At 28.0% G+C, this 22024-nt stretch overlaps 1 protein-coding gene across 1 annotated transcript in view; it reads right to left on the reverse strand.

Moving 5' to 3' along the window:
- LOC107451628 (Hematopoietically expressed homeobox) overlaps window positions 1–13878 on the reverse strand; it is a 31014-nt gene extending 17136 nt beyond the window's left edge. Inside the window, exons 1-2 of the mRNA XM_016067784.3 lie at window positions 13770–13878; window positions 3330–3755 (exon numbers count right to left, since the gene is read on the reverse strand). Of these exons, the coding sequence (XP_015923270.1) occupies window positions 3330–3702 (373 nt within the window). The 5' untranslated portion in view covers window positions 3703–3755; window positions 13770–13878. The remainder of the gene's footprint in view (window positions 1–3329; window positions 3756–13769) is intronic.
- Between the last annotated feature and the right edge of the window lie 8146 nt (window positions 13879–22024).

The raw sequence follows: 22024 nt of genomic DNA on the forward strand, positions 1-22024 counted from the left end.
CCTTAAAAAAATTTTCAGAGCATTAAAATGTTATTTTTAAAAATTTAGTACTTAATAGAAATATTTAAATAAAGTATATATTTAAATCTGATATTGTTAGATGGCGCCACCATATTAATTTCAGAATTCTTAATATAAAAAAGGAAAAGAGGAGCATACGGAATACATTCTACCTTACCCACTTAAAAAAAAAAGGTCTTGCATAAATTGTTTAGACAAATATTTAAAAAAATGAACAAAAATATTAATATTAATGAATAATTATTCATATTTTACAAAATTTAATTACTTTTTTAAGCCTATGTCTGACTGAAGTATTGAAAAAGTACATAAATTTCAAAACCAATATTATTTAGCTAGCAGATTTGGAAATTTAATTATGCAAAGAATTTAATGGATTATTTGTAATATTCCATGAAGAATTCTTTTGCAAGAAGATGTTTATAAATTTACGAGTATAATATTGATTTATGGTGTTGTATAACTTCAATATTTTGAACAAATATATTTCGTCAACTGTTATACTAGCTTGTGAAAAACAGTTTTAAATGAAATGTACTTTAATCATGCGTATTTAAATTGAAATTAATATTTACTTAGAAATAATATTCAACTACCGCTTCCACACCTCTGAGTACTACCTACAATTCGAATTATATTCTTCGCTTGAAATGAAATTAAACAATTTAAAATTACAGCCATAATTTAAGAAAAAAAATCGAAAGGATCATCAATATTTTTTTTTCAGTATAACATAAAACAATTAATTTTCGATATTTTTTTCAAAAATTTCAAAATTTGAGACTTTTTTTTTGGGGGGGGGGGAGGAGTCCCAAAATTATATATAAAATTTGTTTAATTTATTTCGGAGGAGCAATTATTAAGTTATGAAGAATCAAAAACTATTATTTTTACCTTAAATACATTTTACTTTATTCAGCAAATTAAGAGCATTCTTGGCTATAAAAGGTTATTTTTCTTCATATTCGGAAACTTAAATATTTGCGTTTTGAACGAGTAGGATTAAATCACAAAATTAAAACAAAAGACAAAAGTCATAATATATTATTTAAAAGGCATAATTTTGCAAATATTTTTGATTATAAAAATTTACTTGCTGAATTTGAACTCAAATGCGAAATCATTTGAAAATAATCTTTAAATATCTTAAAAGTGATGTTTTTTTTTCCTGCTATATTATTTCTTTGCGATTCTTTACGATTTTTTCCCTGATTTTTAATTATGTCTGCAAGTAAGACAAAAATGAGAGTCCGGTGTTGGAAGAATCAGAGAAAGAATTCAAATAAGGAAGGAAGAGACGGAAACGGATCCATTCTGTAACGATTTTTATTTCTTTCCGTTCATATTTTCTAAAACTATTATTGCATGAATGATCAGAAGTTTGTACTTCAATGTTGCTTTGAAAATTATAATAAAAGTTTTTAAAGAAATGAAATTAAATAGAGAAAGGGTATAAAAATCTCTTATAAGCAACTTCATTTTTAAGTTTTATATATGGGTTTAGAATAAAGAAAAAACGGATACCTTAATAACTTCTGATCTAGTTGTCATATTTCCATATACTGTGATGCAATCTTAATAGTTTGAAGTTTTAAACTGAAATATGATATGTGATGTCATTATAGGCATTACATATTTCCAAGCTTTTAAAATTTTTTTAAAAATTTTTAATCATTCTTAATCTTGTTATACTTAAATTAAATCATTTATTTAATTTTTATCACATATTAAGAAAACGGATATAATTACTTTTATTCTTTTCTTAACAGTCAATGTAACAGCTAACTTTTTAATGCAATACAAGTGTGTAACTCATTAATTCAGTATCGCAACTATTCGAATAGCAAAATCTTCTTCTTTTTTTTTTTTTTTTTTTTTTTTTTTTTTTTTTTTTTTTTTTTTTTTTTTTTTTTNTTTTTTTTTGATTTCTTTAAACTACTTTATTTTTCTCAAGGCCGTGCTTAGGAATGAGCGAACTGGGCGACCCCCCAGAGCCGCTAAAAATTAGGGCTGCTAAATCTTGGAAATGTAAATCTTAAAACTACATTTGCTAAAAATGTAAATTTTTACTTCTCCTCGTTTTTATAATCCATTTGAGTTATTATAATTCCAAATGTGTCTAGTTTCATTTCGATTAATGTTCCCTTATATCAGGAGTGCAATTTTTAAACTATGAACACTTTTAGTCAACATGCAACTTTCACGTCATAAAAGTTAAAAGACTTAGATAAAAATTTTCCTTTTTTCTTTAAAATAAAAGAGCTTAATTAAAATTTCACTTTCGCGTTTGATTAGCAAGAATCCTAAAATTGTAAATTTAGATTAAAGTTTAAAAACTTTATAAAGTATTTTTCAAAATAAATATAGATTTAAGCTTAAAAATTACCCATTTTTCATGTCAAGCTAGCACTTCTACAACAAATTAGAATGCATAAATTTCAACAACAATTTTTTTTTCTTTATTAATAATGTGATTACCTGTCTTTTGAACTAAAATCTTTATAAAAATTTCAAAAATTACAATAAATTAGAACTATCTTACATAACATATCCTACGGTCCTCTATGAATTTTGAGCAAACGATACTTCAAGTTAGAAGCGTTTCTTTGACGAATTTCAACTCCTTGAAATATATCTGAAATATATGTTTTCAGTAATTTAGTTAGGACCGAGACGTTTTTGACAGCTACCAAATTTTCAAACCTTTCCATATAAGAGGACATTTTTTCTTTATCAATAACATAATTTTCAAAGGGATTGATATTCGGGATAGATTCTGAAATAATCGGAAAATATTTTTTGTGATTTAAGTTCTTCAATTAACATGTTTGATTTTGTGCAAGTATATTGGCAAAAGAAAAGGCAATAATGTTTCAAATTGTATTGCATCCATTTGGTGATACAAGAAATGGCACAAATTCATACAAAGTGAAATGTCAATTTAATGAGAGAAATTTTTTTTTTTAATACTGAGTTATAATTTTTTTTCAATAAAGGAAGTTATGTCATTCATATAAGGAAAAAGAAACTGCGGCAAATGAATGCAAAATGGCGATTCGAAAATTACGAAATGCTCTTATGATTTGCCCGGTGGCAAGGGGGATCTGTTAACAGACAGCAGCTGAGATACAGCACTGAAGTAGGCAGCTTGGTGAACTAGTATTTGAAGCAAGCAGGATTGGGTCGCCTCATTTGGAGGCTCCCTGATACATTCCGGGTGACAATTCAACCATTTCAGGTTGCCCCTCTATAGGAGTGAACTCCTGTAAAATAATCCTGTGAAATAAAAATAAAGAAATCATACATACCAGAATTTGAGTTAGCCAAACCAACAATAGATGAATGTGTAATATCATTTTCAAGATAAGGTCGAAAAATTGATGAGCGAAAAATGTGTTCGCTTCTCGTCAATGGTGAATTATTTGTTGGAAATGTGAATACATTATGTTCCTGACATATTGCAGGAGAGAAAAGTCCCATAAAACTAGCCGGAGACATAGGAGTTGGCTTAAGAATTGTATGACAAGAGTTAATAATTTCTGGTTCAGTTGAAAGAAGTTTCAAGTTATTTTCAGAAATATCTGTGTTTTTTCCCAGAATTGCATCAATCATGAAAGATGATCCACCTTCAGTTTGCTTCTTTGTATCCGCCATTTTAACATATTTTTGCTTCAGAATCATCTTTGATAAAAAAAGAAATCAGTTGCAAATCATGCTAGAAACAGGAATGAAATCTGAAAAAGATAAAATGGTATTTTAAAGTAAGGCTACTATGGTAGACATCTGAAATTCGATCTGCTCCGAAACAAAGAATGCGATGTATTATGTACTGATTAATATTATATATTATAGTTACGTATTAATATTATCTATTATATTTTTCAAAATTGCTAATTTTGAAAAGTTTTGCTCCACCCTCCTATAATTAAAATATAGATTAGATTTTTACTTAATAATGCATCAATTTCTGTAAACGAAATACATTTTTCTTGTTTATGTTTGAGTTAAAACATAATGTAAATGAACAAATATTGAAAAATGCTTTCCCGAAAAGAAGGCTTACTTTTAAAAACAGGATTTTCATCTATCCGCCAATTTTTTTCAATTTCAACCAGAATCTATATAAAAGAGGGTCGATGAATAAATAATTTTGGTGTTCATAACAATTATCCTTATTTTATCAATGTTTAGAGCTATGTCATCAAATAAGCCCCAATATACTTTTTGCTTATTTCGCCGTAACTCGAGAACTTTTTAAACAAATTAAAAAATTGTTCATCCAAAAATAATTTTAATAAAAAATTAACTTTTAATAATTATTTATTATTTTATTTAATAATGCTTTAAAAATTTTTGAATTTTAAGGTATGCAAAATTTTACAAGGCAAAATATAAAATTTTAACGAAATTAGTCAAATAGTTCCTGAGAAATCAAATTTTAAGTATACGATTTTTTCTAAAATTTGATTTCTCATGAAATATTCGATCGAGTTTATTCAAATTTCGTATTTTGCCACATAAAATTACATTCTTTAAAATGATGTAAAACTTTATAAGCCTTGCAATTCAAAATTTTTCGACTATTATTAAATAAGATAATAAAAGATAAAGATAATGAATAATTATTAAATCGTTTTTTATTCATGCAAATAATTTCAGATAAACGAATTTCGTGCAAAAAGTTCAGAATCTATTACGAATATCAATCCCTTTGAAAATTATGTTATTGATAAAGAAAAATTTTCCTGTTATATGGAAAGGTTTGAAAATTTTGTAGCTGGCAAAAACGTCTAGGTCGCTGTGAAAAAATCCCAGCTCTTGCGTTCTTCTATAGGTTCTGTGCACTATAACAATTTGTTTGCTTTTCTCGGACCAGAAGAATTATTGAAAGACTTGAAATATGACGAACTTGTTCAATGCTTCGCCGCTCTTGCCAGAGAAAAATATTATAGTGTCGCAACATTATTTTTTATCTGCATATCAAAACGAAAAACTTTACTAGTTGCCAATATTTCTTTTTGTCAGTACAATCATTTTAATTAAAACTTATTTTATCAACACAATGTTTTCAGCATTAATCCAATAATTTTTGCGATATTTATGATAGTACGGAAATATATTTTAAATCGATGTTAATAAGTGCAATACATTTTGTAATGCTTGCTAAATTATTATTATTATTATTTTAGATACGTTATTTTGAAATCATCTTCAACGGCATAAGTATATATGCTTTTTTGCTTAATTTATGTTGAAGATTCATCACCATGAAACTGGCGAGATCTACGAAAAAATATTTCGAAAGCCTTTCTGCAGTATTTTAAAATTTGTATTTAGACTTGACTTTACTTTTTTAAGAGTCATTATCTCGCAGTAAAATGAATCAGTTGATGCATGGTCATAAATGATGCATGTCATGATGCATATCAATTTCTTTATTGTTTCATATTAGATCTAGTTATGCTTTCCTGAAAAGAAAAAAAAACGAAAGCAAAATTTATTAATCTATGTAGCCTTGGAGAAAGAAAATAACTGCCTTTTTTCCCTATTGATAGTTAAATTCTTTTGTAAGCATTTAATTTATTTGCTAGCGTATTGTTGATTCTAGTTGCCTTGGAGGTCCAGTTGGTAGTGCATTGGAATACTTTTTGCATTTATTTTCAAGCTAGAAACAATTCTATAATATATGAAAGAATTGTCAAACTAGAGATGAACATAGACACTGCTAGTAGTTCCTGCTTTATGCTTGGGTCTTTTTTAGTTCGTGTAATATTTTCAGTATAAATATTTGTCTTTTAACTTAAAAATATTAATATTAATCATAGTTCATGTCTTTTTTTTCAGCTGCAGCCTTTAAAATGGTTCAAAGAAGTTAGTCGCTCAAAAATTTTTGCTATCGATAGCGAGTGGGAAAGCAAAAAGACTGAATTCGTCACAACTGACTCAGAGTCTTTATTGCTAGAAATAATTGATCGTATTAAAGAATACAATAAATTATAAAAAATTAATATATTATTCCTTACTGTTTAATATAAATTATACTTCATTTATACATTTGACTATCATATACTAGCCTTAATTGTCAAATTCAAATTAAATTGTCAAATATTTTGACAACACTTTTTACTCGACAAGCACCAAAAGTAAATTAGATTGCAACTAACTTTAAAATATTATTATTTTGCAAACTTTTACCCTGTTTTTAATCAGAAATCTGAAAATGCAACTCTTGTTATTATATTATGATAATTTCAGTGTAAATACTGCTTTTTTAAATCAGATTTTTTTAAAGCAAACCTGATGTTGTGAAGATAATGAATAATTTATAAGCTATCTCATTGTATAAATATTCTCAATAAGATTTTGCTTTTGATCAAAAAATATATATTTAGTTTAATCGATATTGAGAATTAAAAACTTGTCACAAAAGCTATTCGCGAATTGTTTTTAGGTCTTCATTTAAAATTAAATTGTCTACTCTATCAGAAGAATATAAAAAAAGGTGTGTCGCCAGCAAAATGTATAATTTTAACTCACGAAAATTCTTATTAAAAAAATAATAAGGGACTCAATGTTGAACTTCGGAAAATACCACGTATCATTGGCAGCATTTCACTAAGTGTTTGTTAATTTGCATTTATGTTTGTTAGTTTTTACAAACCGAGATTGATTTGATAAGTATCATTTAAGAAAGTTATTACAGTTTCCTCTTACTTCTATCGAATACAATTTATATAGCAATATATTGACAGCTACGTTTCCTTGATTTTCATCTACATTGTAGTAGATAAATTTTTCAAATTTAAGTAACGCTTCTACAATGCTTTATTTGGGTAAAAAACCATACTGATTCTTAAAAAAAATCATTGTTATGCAGATTAGTAAATCTTTAATAATATATTCAAGACACGGTTTATATTTTCAAAAATCATTCATTTTGTCCTTTTTAAATATTGGAGTAATCTTTGCAGTTTTTAGTTATGCCGAAAAGGATTGTAAAATAAGAAATTTATAAAGCCGATGTGTGTTCGAATTTTTAAAGCATTTGGGTCAATTCCATCTCAACTTTCTATTTGGGGGTCTAGATTTCTAAGAACTTCGTATTCTTCAATTTCTAAGCATTGAAATGAGTCGACATTATATAGCTTATATTTAGAATACAACAATAATTCAAGATAAACACAAGCAAACGTAGATAGCCAAGTGAGTAGGGCGCTGGGCTTATGTCCGAGAGTTCGTGGGTTTGAACTCCTCCGGCCGAAGATTCCCTGTGTAGTAAATGGTGACTGATACACGTCAAATTTGTCGAGTCGCAAAGTCCTCCGTGGTCCCATAACAAATCAATACCTCTGGAGGTACTGAATTGGAGATTGATCGATCTTTGTTTCAGGTCAAAATTACGATCTGTGGATGAATGAATGGATGTATGAATGAGTCTGCCCTATAGACGGGTGTGACGTATGGGTGTGGCAGAAGTCGAATTCTTGACCATAGATGGCGCCACTTGAAAGTAAGTACAATCGCACCCCTCTGCCTTAACAGATATACAATGTGAGAGAGACAAGCAAACGTAATGGATGTCCAGCCTCTATGTTAAAAAGAAAAGTTCTATAAATCAGTTGATACTTGTCAAGAAGAGGTAGTGAAGATTAACTCTACAGTGGCATGTAAAAATAAGAGTTGAGCAAAACAGATCATTAAAGTGATTCGAATCAGTTCACTTTGGTGATATTTTGATTGTATTCCATTTTGACAAAAAAGCCTATTTATGGCCTAATATAAGTATATTATTTTCCTACTATCACAATCAGTTAAGCATCTTTAGCAATAGGTTAACAAACCGTGTTGGCTAAAGGGTTAGAGCTCCCCCAGTGAAATGACCCAGAAAGTTTCATTTTGTTTTCTTTTCCACAGTAACAATCAAGTCATTAGTCACGAAATTGTGGAACTGTAACCTCCACGATCATCAGTGATACAAATCAAGAGATTCGGATCTAAGATTCGAATCAAGTGATTCGGATCAATAATTCGAATCAAGAGATTTGGATCACTGATTCTGATTCAAATCATTATTTGAAAAAAGTGATTCTGATCAGTGATTCGTATTAAGCAATTCAGATCAGAGATTCGAGTCATATGATTTATATCACTATTTGAATCAAGTGATTCGTATCAGTCACTCCAATCAGGTAATTCAGTTCTGTGATTCAAGGTAGAGTTCTGTTCTGTGAACTAATTCAAATAATGTGATTCGGATCAGTGATTCGGATGAAGTGATTGAAATCATTTTTCGAACAAAGTAATTAAGGAGAGTTATTCAAAACAAGTGCTTCAGATCACTGATTAAAAAACAGGCTATTCAGATCAGGAATTCAAATCAAGTGATTCTTACCAATGATACGAAGCAAGCGATTCAGACCAGTGATTTGTATCGAAAGATTTGAATCACTGATTCGAATCAAATGACTCAAAGTACTATAATAACAAGTGATTCGAAACGGGTGGATCAGATTATTGATTAAAACTAAGCGATTCAAATCAAAGATTCAAATCATGTGAAAGTCGAGTCAAGTGATTCGATTCAGTGATTCCAATAGTGTGATTAGGATCAATCAATCAAATAACTTCGAATCAAGTTATTCGGACACTGATTCAAATCATGTGATTTAATTCACTGATTCAAATCAAATTATTCAAATCACTGTAAGAATCAGGTGATTCAGATCAGTTATTCGAATCAAGTTATTCAGATCACTGGTTCAAATCATGTGATTCGGCTCAGTATTTCGAATTAAAAGATTGAGTTCTCTATTAGAATCAAGTAATTTGAATCAGTTTTTCGAACCAAGCGATTGAGATCAGTAATTCGAATCAAGATATTTGAATTGTTAATTCGAATCAAGTGATTTAAAGTGTACTATAGGATTCAAGTGATTTGAATCAAGTGACTCGGACTAGAGATTCAAATTAGGAGATTCGGATCACATAATCAGATCACTGATTCAAATCAAGTGATTCAGATTACTCAAATTGAATCAAATTATTCATATAGCTGTTTGGAATTAAGTGACTCAAATCACTTCTGATCATGTTATTCGGAATCACTGATTCAAAATTAAGGGTTTAAATCATTATTCGAATCAAGTGATTCAGATCAGTCATTCAAATCACGCGATTCATATCAGTGATTCGAGTTAAATTAATCGAACACTTCATTTCGTAAAATATCTCCATTTCTTATTCATATGTCTCTTATTTCGGTTAAAAAGTTAGGTTTGAAAATTTAAGCTAGAAGTTGACATTTTATCCTCATATTAAACAATTGCAGAAACGTCATGAACATGTTAAGCGTTCTCTCAAATAAACATTGAGGTGCAGATCGTATGCAGATGATTACGACGTGCAAATGATTACCATTGCGTAGTACATGGAAGTGTTCCTGCTGCTCACTTAAAAAGTTTGGATTCAGTGCTATCTAGTGACGCATTTTGTGCTTTTCCAGTGGAAAGCCTTTATGCTGCATCACCAATTACCTTTAGATTTGAGACTCATACAACTTTCTCTTACATATTACTTTCGCTTAATGTCGTATTCATCGCATTCCCTTAAGCGCTAAGCACTGCCTACAAATTTACAGCGGTCTTATGATCACATGACCCTCACATGTTCGAGCTTTTAATGCTCGCATGCACTCACTTATACAATCATTCAATATCTAAGATTTGCCGACACAATTAGTCGATGATTTGCTTATTCCATCTTGAAACATTTCACAATACCATTTGATGTAAGTCTCATGTAGCGCCTACAATTTTTCAGCAATGCTCATCATCATCAATACTGTTAATATGTTCCGGTTTTAACAGATGGCACAATATCTCTTGGCTATAAAGGATGTGGTATCATTATTACTGATTCAAATTATTGATTCGAATCAATTGATTCAGATCAGTGAGTTAAATCACGTGATTGCATATCCGGATTGAGAATCTCATTTCCTATTTCACGAGGCAAAGAAGTTGATAAATTAGTCAACAGCGAATAAAAAAGTTTATCATGTGTTAGTAAATTATGCAGGGCCATCCGTAATAATGGCAAAGGATTTGACTTTCAACCAGATAATGATCCAAAGCACACATCAAAACTTTATGCCAATTAATTAAAACGGAGCAACACAATAAAAGCCTATAAAATTGAGCATTTTTTTTATTGAATTTTGCAATGATTGGGAGTAACTTTACACATTTTTTTTCGTAATGTGCGGATTAAAATCTTAATTTTATCATGTTGCAATTATCCATATTTTATATCATATTTATTGCATATCATATTATATATCATATTTTTTTAACTATCCATAATTTGTTGTACTCATATGTAGAAAAAAAATCATTCAAATATGATCCCGTTTAATGATTTTTTTAAACTACATAAATGTAGTTTTTTTTTTTTTTTGCAAGTAGGATTTTTAAATACTTTTAACGTAGGATATTTAATCTTGTTTTAAAGAATAGTTGCGGAAAAAAATTTAAAATAATTATATTAAATAAGATTCATATCTGTTGATTACTCAAAACCAGTCAACCCAATTAAAAAATCATTACGTACAATAAAAACTATATTTATTATGAACATTGTGTCAAAATTTGAAGAAAATTGATTGAAATTGTACTAGTTTGAGATACAGCAAGTAAGAGGGACATAATTTCGAGTAAATTGCGTTTAAAGTTTTGTGATCAATATTCCAAATAACTATTTAAAATTTTGCAACAAACTATAATGTATCAATATCAGATCCATAAGATGCTTCTTTTCCATTTTCAGCTGCCTCAAGTGCTGGTCTCTAGCCTTTTTTCTGTGCTGATTTGCCCTCATGTGAAGCCTCCTATGTTTTTAGAGTAGCACCTGAAAATCTGCTATCATCTTCATTTTGAGCATATTCTTTGGTTGCAGGGCTACATTTATTTCTAATTGTTTGGCTACATTTATTTCTAATTGTTCCATAACTTTAACGCTTCGCAACCTTCATCAAAAATTATTACCTCCAAATAAGTTGCAATTTTAATTATTTTAGGCTTTCTGCGACAAACCTCTCTAGCACCAATATCTATCTGCCAGATACTTTTAATAATAACCAATATACATATTGCTAAGTTAAAGTAACAAAAACGTTGCGTTTACAAAAATAAAATTTAAAAAAAAACCTATTTAGATAAAATAATATTGCTTATATATAAATATTTTTTAAATGAATATGTAATATCTTTTTATTCTATTATCAGGGACGATATTCTCATATTTTGTAGGAGAAAAACACACTAATTATTTCCTTTTTCTCCTTTCGCAAATCAATACATAACATTAAAAAAAATTATTAAAAAATCGTGAAATCCGTAGCAGCAACTACCGAAAAAACGATAGACACAGAAATCACGTGAATCAGATTCTTTAAAAAAAGGGGTACTAAATACGTGTTTCGTTTCTAGACTTTGTTGTTGTAATAAATAATATCGTATTAAAAATATGGGATTTTAAAAACTGTGTGGACTGTTTTAAAAAATTTCTGCGTGAACTGTTTTATAACTGTTTAAAAAAATGTCCTCATGAAAAAAGCGATAGAATCATTGCTTTGAAGATTAAATATTCATATGCGTGATTCGAATTTCCCATATTGTTAGAAATATACCGGGATATTTAAAAACCACGTGACAGTCAATATCAATAACTGCCAAAAATACAATCGAAACACTATATGGAATATTCTTTCTGCAAGAACTCTAACGTTCTACGATAATGTCACCGTGATTCTGCCACGGGGATTTATATTGAAAGTACCATTAAGATGAGTCGGAAGGGCATATATGAATAAGGCTAAAACTGACCTTTTTTGATGTACCTTTTATAAGAAACTACTTATAATATCGTTTCGAAATTTTTGGGGGATATATGAGATTATATCAGTTGTATGCTGTGGTCATGTTTCAATGTTAACAAGAATACTTTTTGAGATTTGAAAGGTTTTTTTAATCAAAAATGATTAAACTTTTTAAAAAATTAAAAATTCTCAGTTCATAGTTTTTTTAAAAAATTTTCCACCAAAGATAAGTATTAACAGTTATCACAATTAAAACATGGATATGTAAATATTCTGCGAAAAAAAAACTGAAGCAATGTCTTGTTTAGATGCTGAGAAAAGGCTTTTTAGTATTAGGTCATTTTTAGCATTATTGATATATGCCCTACCGACTCCCCTTAATTCTTTTTCTTACATAATTTAGACAAATCATTCCACTAAAATAGCTAAAATAATAGTATTTTACTCAAATATTTTGATTGGAGTGAGCATTAATGAAATGAGCGCATAAATTCATTTCTTCATACAAGTCACTTCGCATCCTGAAACTCGTGTCGCGCTAGACGTATTATGCACAATAATCTTAAAAGGATAAACTATAAATTCATAAATTAAAATTTTTTTTTAATTTTACTGTGTTGTTCTCTCTAAAAAACGAAAGAAGAATAAAACGTCCTCAAATCATGACTCCACAATCACTAGTTGTTGCGTAGTTATCAGCTAATTTATTTATTAATACAGCAGGATAAACTTAGTTTGTAAAGATAATAAATGCAACACAGATGTATATCTAGATATTAGTGAAACCTTTTCAGCCAATAAACAGTTGTTACTATTTAATGTATAAGTAATAATGTCACCAATTATAAATACATTATTACTTGAATAAAAAATTTTAGCATCACATGAATCATTTAAATTGTTATAAATTAAATTTATAAAGAAAATCTAATAACAGTCAAATATATAGTTTTAAATAACTTAATCAAAACCACAAATAGCGTTATTTAATTAGTTAACATTTTCGAGAAAATTTTATACAAGTTCTAAAAATTATCAATCAATTATTCTCCTTATCTAATAAAGCTTTCTTTTTAATCTTTCTTTTAAAGTATAGCGAACATTCTACCATTAAGAGTAACCATCAAGAAAGCGTAAAAATTGTCTTCGAATTTCCATGAGATTTTCGAAATTAATATTTTTTTACTTAAAGAAATATTTAAAATCTTATCTTTCTTATCAATTTTTGTTGCTACAATTATTACAACCCAAGTAATAAGCATTTACAAAAAAACATTAGCGTTAATGAAAATATACAAGTTTTTGCATTAAATGCATTTTGTGTTAAGGTTTACATCATAACTAAAAACTTTTAATCCCAAAGTCTTAAAATTTTATGCACTCCTCTCTTATAACTTTCTTATAATATTAGACTAATTTTTTTTTATATAAATTTGTAAGTTTTTTTTACTTGAGCAATTTTTATTAAAAATTAACTGTAGTTTCTTAATTTTTTTTTTTACATAATGCTAATAAAAATGCCAAAAATTATAGTTCCGTTAATTGAAAGCTCAGCCTTTAGTCTAATTTTAAGACACTGTAATTACAAGCATAATTCAACAAAGGAATTCATGTAAAAAAATTCAATAACTTAATTTTAAAAATTTATAATTGGTATTGGAACGTAATTTTATGAAAACAGCATTTTTTGCAATGTATTCCCAAAAATTTGAAGGAAAAAAAAAATGATTTTATCAGAATGACTACACAAATACAGTTTCCATCTGCAACACATATAAAAAAAATAAACTTTTTCAGATCTTTTTTTAAAAAAAAGTTTGCGAAGATGTCTGTGAAGGTTTTCAATAAAATATTTTAAATGAAAAGAGATTACCTTTTGAGAGTGTTGAAGGGAAGTGATGTTGTCGGTTAATGAGAGCTTCAGCAGGAAACATGATAACAGAAGCCACTATTCTATTGGCTGACAAACAATGGCATATGGACACCATATCTCATACCTTCCAGCACCATTTTTACTTAGAAATATCGAAGAATATACGATAAAATATTTACTTCATATAAATTAACTAACATTTTTATTGCATAAAAAAATAATAAATTTTAATTTTTAGCAATTTTCACATATTTATAGTGTTTCACATTTTGATCATGAAACAAATTTCATTAGATTTAAATAACATATTTTTTTGCTATAAAACTGTACAAAATGTTGCATGAATTCCTACCTTTTTCATAATTTTTCATTGTATTTAAAATCTCCGATCAATGATTCAATTCCATTTTTATATAGTAAAGACATGACAACAGAAAAAAGAAATATTGTTATTTATGGGATAATGATAGTAGATTGAGAATACATTAATATCTCTTCCTAGGAGCACTTCTAAGAATTTCATCAGAAATAAATTATTGTTAAACATTCATTTCTCTTAAATTTATTTTAAATAATTAATTTGTATATGGCAAATATTTAGTTATTCTTGAAATCTAACTTAATTTTAGATTTATATAGTAGTTTACTCATTTTATAACTAATAACTAACATCATTATTTTTTTATAAATTTATTAATATATTTATTTTATTTATATATTTGTTTAATTTATGTATTTACTTAATTTATATATTCATATATTTATTTGTTATTGCACCCTAAAATATAAAGATTTTGTTTCGATATTCTTTTAGATATGAAATACAAACTTGCAAATTGGTCTTTATTTTACTTTAGAACTTTCTACTAGATTTTATTACTCACAACATTAATGTACTGTGCACAAAATAAGAAAGATATCACCCTGAATAACTTTCGTTCTAATGATCATATTATTACGAACAAAGCGTCAATCTTAATAGTTTCTGGGGGTAATCTCAAATATGTCAATTAATTAGTGCTAACTATTAATTAAGTTAAGAAATAAAACATAAAAACGTACTCTCTCTCTGAACAAACATGTATTTTTCTTCACATATTTGGATTCCTATTTCACAAAATAGGGGAAGACAAAATTTCGAAAAAATTGGTTCATAAATTTGGGGGGTTAGGAGGTCCCAATAAACAGCCAAGCAATATCACCATCGCAAGTGGAGTACATTAAGATAACCATACTAATTCAAGCGAGCAATACCTAATTTTTCTCAGTTACTAATTTACCAAGTTGAGGCAGTAAAAACGAATGAAATAAAAACTGTACTTGAATAAATGTTGAATGGTGCATTAAACATTTTGTGATAAATCGGAAAAGTTTATTTATTAATAGTTATAAATATTTATTTATAAATGGAAAATATCTCGAAGTTTCTAAGCAACAGGCATTTTTGGTCAGATTTTTTACCAAACGGCAAAGACAGATTTATTTTTAATCTCCTTTGAAAATAAAATTTTAATTGATTCATAAATTATTCATGATAAGCCAAGAATTTAGAATTTGAACACATGAACTTTTTATACGACATTATTTGTGTTTGTTACGTTATTTTTGCTTCATTTATAAGGAGGATTATTTATTTAATTCATTTTTATGAGGATTTTATACTAAAGTTAAATTTACATAACTTTTTATAATTATATGCAAAATTATAGGGCTAATCATTTTTACAGCTTTTGTCGAGACAATGAAGCTTAGAGAGACTAGAAAAAGGTACATGAAAAAAAAGCAGAGGATCTAAGAGAAATTATAATTATTAGAATGCACATTTCAACAAGGTTTTATACGATTTAAGATATTTCTTTTATCTATAACTGAAGAAATTTGTAAATTCTAAGCAACATTTTAAAAACATTTAAAAATGTGTGTTTAAAAATAATATGTTGGATATTGTATGATTCATTGTTTATTCTGCTGCATTCTGACAAATATTCAAGTTACAGAGCTTTCTTTGGATAAAAATGATTTGCAAATAGCATTCTAATGTCCAATGTAATGATACATTTTGAAACTCATTTTCTCAAATTCATCAAAAATGTCACTCAACACGTTCTTTATTACGATCAGTTACATTTATCACCAACATTTATCACCTACATTATCACTACTCTAATTTCTTTGGTTTTTTTCAGTGGCGTGCTTAGAGTTTTAATGTTTCTGAGCGAAACATTGAAGCATTTTATCATGGTCAATAAAAATCAGGTTTTGCTTAACAAAGTATATATTAGACATCGTATTTTTTTATTTCAAGCAGATATATTTTTAAATTATTTTCGCGTTCAACGGTCAAATTTCTTACAAAATATATAAATAATACATAATAACAATAATACTGTAATTAAAATTCTTAATACCACCAATTATAAAAAGATTAATATTATTTTATCAAACTAAAACCATTGATAAATTGCAAAGGTTGAAAAGCAACTTATCGAATGAAAAGTTAATTAGTTAAGAACAGAAATATCTTTAAACATAAATTATTCTTGGCAGAACAAGTCTTTAAATTTTATTTACAAGTAAATACCCTAACTAACCTAGTGCATAAAATTAAATGGGTATAATTTATATATATTCATTGATAATAAAACAACAGATTATTTTACCTACAATGAGCACATTGAAATACAAATTTGTTCGAAATGTATAATGGAAAATTATAAATTAAAAGTTACATTATCTTCATTTAAGCTCTTGAACAAAATAAATAAATTTAAAAAAAGATAATATTTTGAAGATAATATTAAATTTTTCCTTAATACTACACTGAAAAAAAAGTATAATCAAATTAAAAGAATACGGTTCAATTTACCGTACTTCTGCCTCTATAGGAACACAGAAAAACTTGGCAATTTTTGCAAAATCGCTTCAATAATGACTTAATGATAAAATAAAATTAACAATAACATATTGTTTTTATTATCATGCTCTTTTGTAGTAAATGCTGTAAAATTAGGTAACTTAAAGCAAAAGTCGGTAATTTTGGCAGTGCTATTATTGTTTAAGATCACGCAAAAATGTTAAGTTTGATAACCTCTATTTTACTTAGCAATTATTTTATAACTCTGTTTCTCGTCGGTTATTTGCCTCTTTTTTTTCATGTAAGCTCTAAGTTAACATCAAACAACAATTAAATTATAAAAAATATGCACTTGTAAATCTACAAATGCCTGGAAAAGGCTGAACCAAATCAGTAACTCAAATAAGTACTACATCAGGGTAAATAAAAATGATCACTTCATGACTTTCTCAACATCCTAAATTGGAAGTGGAAAGGGTTCAAATCCCACGGAATCTGGATGCGCACTTTGGATACATGTATTTATTTACATTTTTTTATTGTTACGCACACATACACGGGAGTGAGTGCTCATTACAAGGCTCGACTAATATACACTGGTCTAGTCAATATACAGATAGTACAAGATAGAGAAAGAAAGCACAGGCATACAATCTGGGACACGGTAGGATTCGAGCTAGCACGTTGAAATGAATGCATCTTTGTAATATTTTTCTCTAATTTGAGCAATATTTTTTTAAAATTTGAATAGATCTTATAAAGGGTGTTTTGTAAGGAGCACACTAGTCCTCATATGTATGTGTAACAATAAATATAGGACAAAATAGATTTTTGTTGTTGTTGTTGTTAATTTACGTCGTACTAGAGCTGCACAATGAGCTATTGGTGACGGTTTGGGAAGCATCCCTGAGGATGATCCGAAGACATGCCATCACAGTTTTGATCCTCTGCAGAGGGGATGGCATCCCCACTTCGGTAGCCCGACGACATGCACGCGAAGTCGAGCACTTTACGGTAGAACAGTTTAACGAGGACCAATACCACACACCCTCGGTCCCTACACAGACTGATCCAAGTGGTCACCCACCCGCACACTGACCGCAGCCAGTGATGCTTGACTTCGGTGATCTGCTGTGAACCGTGTCTTAACGATCAGTTCACTGTGGGACATAGATTTTTGCAATAGTAATGATTTTTTAAAAATATTTTTACACGTCTCGTCTTTTCACCAAACGCTATTTAAAATGGTGGCAGCGGGTTCGAACCAAAGCGTAAGCATGGATGCAGAATAATAAATAAATGAATTTGGTTTAAATACATATGCAGGGTCGAGTGCTTAATGCAAATAATTGATTGTTTCTTGTCAAATTGCAGAACAGGTATCATAAAAAAAAGGACAGCGTAAAATTAATGAACCCACTACTTTCATACCTCCGAGCGTTTTGCAGAAGGACAACAGCCCACGGCAGTGGACATATACTATATATAACGGTCAAATTTNTAGTTATTAAAATCAGCTGGAGGATCTTTCAGATGATGAAATTTGATTTGTTAACAGGGAAGAGAACTGTTTTTTTTTTTAAACTGAAATTTATTCAAAATTTTAACAATTTGGGGACTTTTCTGTGATATTAAGTTAAAACAATTTAACAAAGTTTATATATATATATATATATATATAAACTATGTACGTATGAAGTTGGAAACTATGAACCCTTACGCAAATTTAAGGTAATTTTGAGGTTGTTTTGAGGTGTTGAGGTTATTTTGAGATATGTATGATGTATATTTGAGGTTTGTAAGAAACAACCATAAAAAATTATGTCTCATAAAGATCGTAAATGAGGTGTGCGAGGTTGTTTCACATGCACGTCAGCTAAGTTTGAGGTTGTTTTAAATTCTCTTCATATCAACAAGGCTGATGAGGTGATTTTCTGGGAATACAGGTTGTTTTTCTGACACTTATGAAAAACGAGGTATTTATGAGATATAAAAAAATTACCTTATTTCAACTAGAGAGAGTCAGATACTTATTGAGGTGTATGAAGTCACACACATTTTATTTGTACCTAAACATATTTGGAAGCTGTTTAAAGTTGACTTCAAATCAACTAGACTGATGAGGTGATTTTTAAGATACCCTTAAGTAGCACCTAATTTTAGATAACATCAGAAAAGCACTAAATATAACGTTATCTTGCGCAACTTTCTAATATTAGAAAGATACAAAAGGTCGTTGTTTTCTCTGCATCATATAACATTAGATTCTATACAAACTAATTTTATATAGCGTACGCTATAACATTATTTTGCATTGGTTTTGATGCTATAAAATATTAGTTTTTGTATTTTCTGATATTATCTTGTGTTGTATTTTATTTTTGGAAGAAGTAAGGGGAAGATTTGGATGGTAGTAAAATAATTAGCCAATACAATTATACTCAATTAAATGTATTGTTGTGAAGTAGTAAAACATGGAACATTAGTTTTATAATGTCATTCCTCTCATTATTTACTTTGTAATATAGAAATACTAAATGAAATTTTATTACCGAATTCTGCAACCATCCGTTCCCCCCCCCCCTCTTATTCCAAAGTCAAAGTATATTTTGTGTCCAGCTGATTTTTTGGAAGAAATATTTCAAATTATTTAAAGAAATAATGCTTGAGTTGGTAAACTTATATTGATATTTTTTCTGTTCTTTATACAATGAGTATTTTGTTAAATTTTGTAACATTAATCATTTCCAAGTGTTAATTTTTAATTTTAAATGCATTTCTTTTTTTTTTTTTTCATTTTTTATTTAGAAATGAATCAATTTAATCAATCTGGCTAATTTTATTAATTCTAGCTACCGCTCATTTTACTTTAGCTACTTGTAATTTCACAATAATCATACATTATTCATATTTTGAAATTAAATTATAAAAGCCACACTACATAATTATAAAATTAAATTTACATTTGAATAAGGTGGAAATTTTAACTTTAAAAAAAAAACATTTTTCCTTAAAATCCTAATAAAAAATTGTTCAATTTATAATTTTTTTTAATAATTGACACAATAAAGAACATAATTTAAAAATATTCAAATTACTTCAACAAATGTTTTCTTAAAATTCTTTTTCCCTGAAATTAAATGGCGAAATACTTACGTAACTTTATTCGTTTATTATATGCAATTTAACTTAACAAAACACCTGAAACAAAACTCAAACGCAACATAGAAATTTCTGCAAGGAGTGAAACCAGGAAAGCATCCAATACTATGAAAATTGCCAGTAATTTTTTATATTGCAAAAATAACTTTACATGGGCACATCAGAAATTTTCTATCATTCTATCATTCGATAATTATTTAAAGGTCTATGTACTTAACCAACAATCTTTTACCAAAAAATTTACATAACATTTCAATTTCAAAACCAAAGAATTAGTAAATATTATGTTTTATCGAAATTAAATTTCATACAAACATATAATTGCATCCGAGAATGAGACGAAAAGATATAACATTTTTTGCATCATCTTTTTAAAGCTGCCTTTTGTATGAATGGTCAAAATTTGACTACAATCAATTACTCTTTTGAGAAAGTTGCTCGAACAAAATAGACTTTTGTTTAAAACAATTCAATTGCCTATATTTCCCTGGTTATACATAATGCGTTATGAACATAAATAGGTTTAAGAAAAAGTAGGTGTAATATGTAAACATTTTAAACAGAGCTTTTCATAAAAAGAAAATTCAAAAAATTGAGCAGAGGCTGGAGTCAAGTTTCTGGAATCGATGAATTAGCCATAAAAAACCTATGTTATGCTTCTAAAAAACTTGTTTCCGCAAAGAATATATAGGAGTCCTTACAGATGAAAATTTAGAAAGGATTCTTTCCTGCATTGATATAAATTTTTTGTTTTTGCATTAATGTAAGTGTTCTTCAGTTAAATTTTAAATATTTAGCCAAAGAAGTTTTTACTATTATCATTATTTTAATATTATATTATTTTAAACATGATAAAAATAAAATACATATGTATGTATGTATATACTTCTTATCTCAAATTTCAACCGAATAATTCAAAATTAAAGTAACAAATACAATGCTAGTAGTATAAATACTCACAAGCTAGACTTAATGTTTAAGGACAATGTTAAAATAAAATTGCTTTCGATATCTTGAAAATTTAAAAGTAACCAAATTTTAAATATATCTAATTACTTTCATAATACCTAAGCTTTATTATAAAAATTTCAAGCATTATAGCTTATGAAGTTTTATTAATGAACATATCGTATCTTCTAACTCCCATTTCCTAAAAATCGGAAGATTGACTACGAAGTCGCAGAATAAATTACACACTGCAGTAGTTAAGAATAAAAGTAGAAAATCATAACAAACATTATTTTACAACATAATTACTTTATTTTAAAAACACAAGAAACAAATAAACTCCATTCAATTATAAAAGCAATATATTCTTACTGTCATTGTTTAATAAAAACATATTGATAATCTTTCGGTAAAATTCAAGTAAAAAGCACCTGTTTGTCATTAAATAAAATAATTTTTATTCTTTATTATAAAAAACAAGAGTTGGACTATGTGCTTTTATTTTATTATTATTTTTAAGTAAAAAATATTTCTGATACTTTGCAACAATTTCATGCAGTTTTATTCCTTCAATTGCAAGCTATTGTTTACTTGCAACTATATTTCCCAGTGATAAATCAAGGAATCTTTTAATGCTCTTTTTTTCAATTTTATAAAATGATCAGCAACAGTTAATATTGTGTATATCACACAAATCAGAGATGAATCACACAAGTATGCGCCTTTCTTCCAACTTCTACACAACTAATAAAAGGACTTTCAGCTACGAGAGATTTAAAGTGCACCTTGCTGCAAATATACACCAGTTGTTTTGTTTTCTGTCAGGATCGAACGTTACGGTCGTCAGTTTTCTACCAGAGTGTATTATTTTCCATTTGCTGTGCCCAGCAGCCCATCTCAAAATTGAATTGTTTCTTTCTGGTAGATTAGCTTGTAAATCAAGCAGACGAAGCTAAAATTATAAGAGAAAAAAAGTAAACTTTACATTAAAAACACTAAATTTAAAACAATTAAGCATTGAATATGCATTTAAAACTTTAATTATTTAATTTGAGAATGTCCTTAAGAAATTGTGATATTAATTAAAATTCATCGATTTAAATTCAATGGGCAGATTTTTGTATCAATATCTGTTCCAAATAATCTCGGTATCGCCAGACAAGAATCAAAAGCGTAATCGAGGGAAGGTGTTTAGCTAAAAGGAGTTTAATTTATAAGCACTCTCAAATAAAAAAAGAAAATTTAAAAAAAAAACAGTATATATATATATTTTGCATTGGTTTTGATGCTA

The sequence above is a fragment of the Parasteatoda tepidariorum genome, chromosome X1 (assembly GCF_043381705.1).
Source record: "Parasteatoda tepidariorum isolate YZ-2023 chromosome X1, CAS_Ptep_4.0, whole genome shotgun sequence".
NCBI lineage: Eukaryota > Metazoa > Arthropoda > Arachnida > Araneae > Theridiidae > Parasteatoda > Parasteatoda tepidariorum.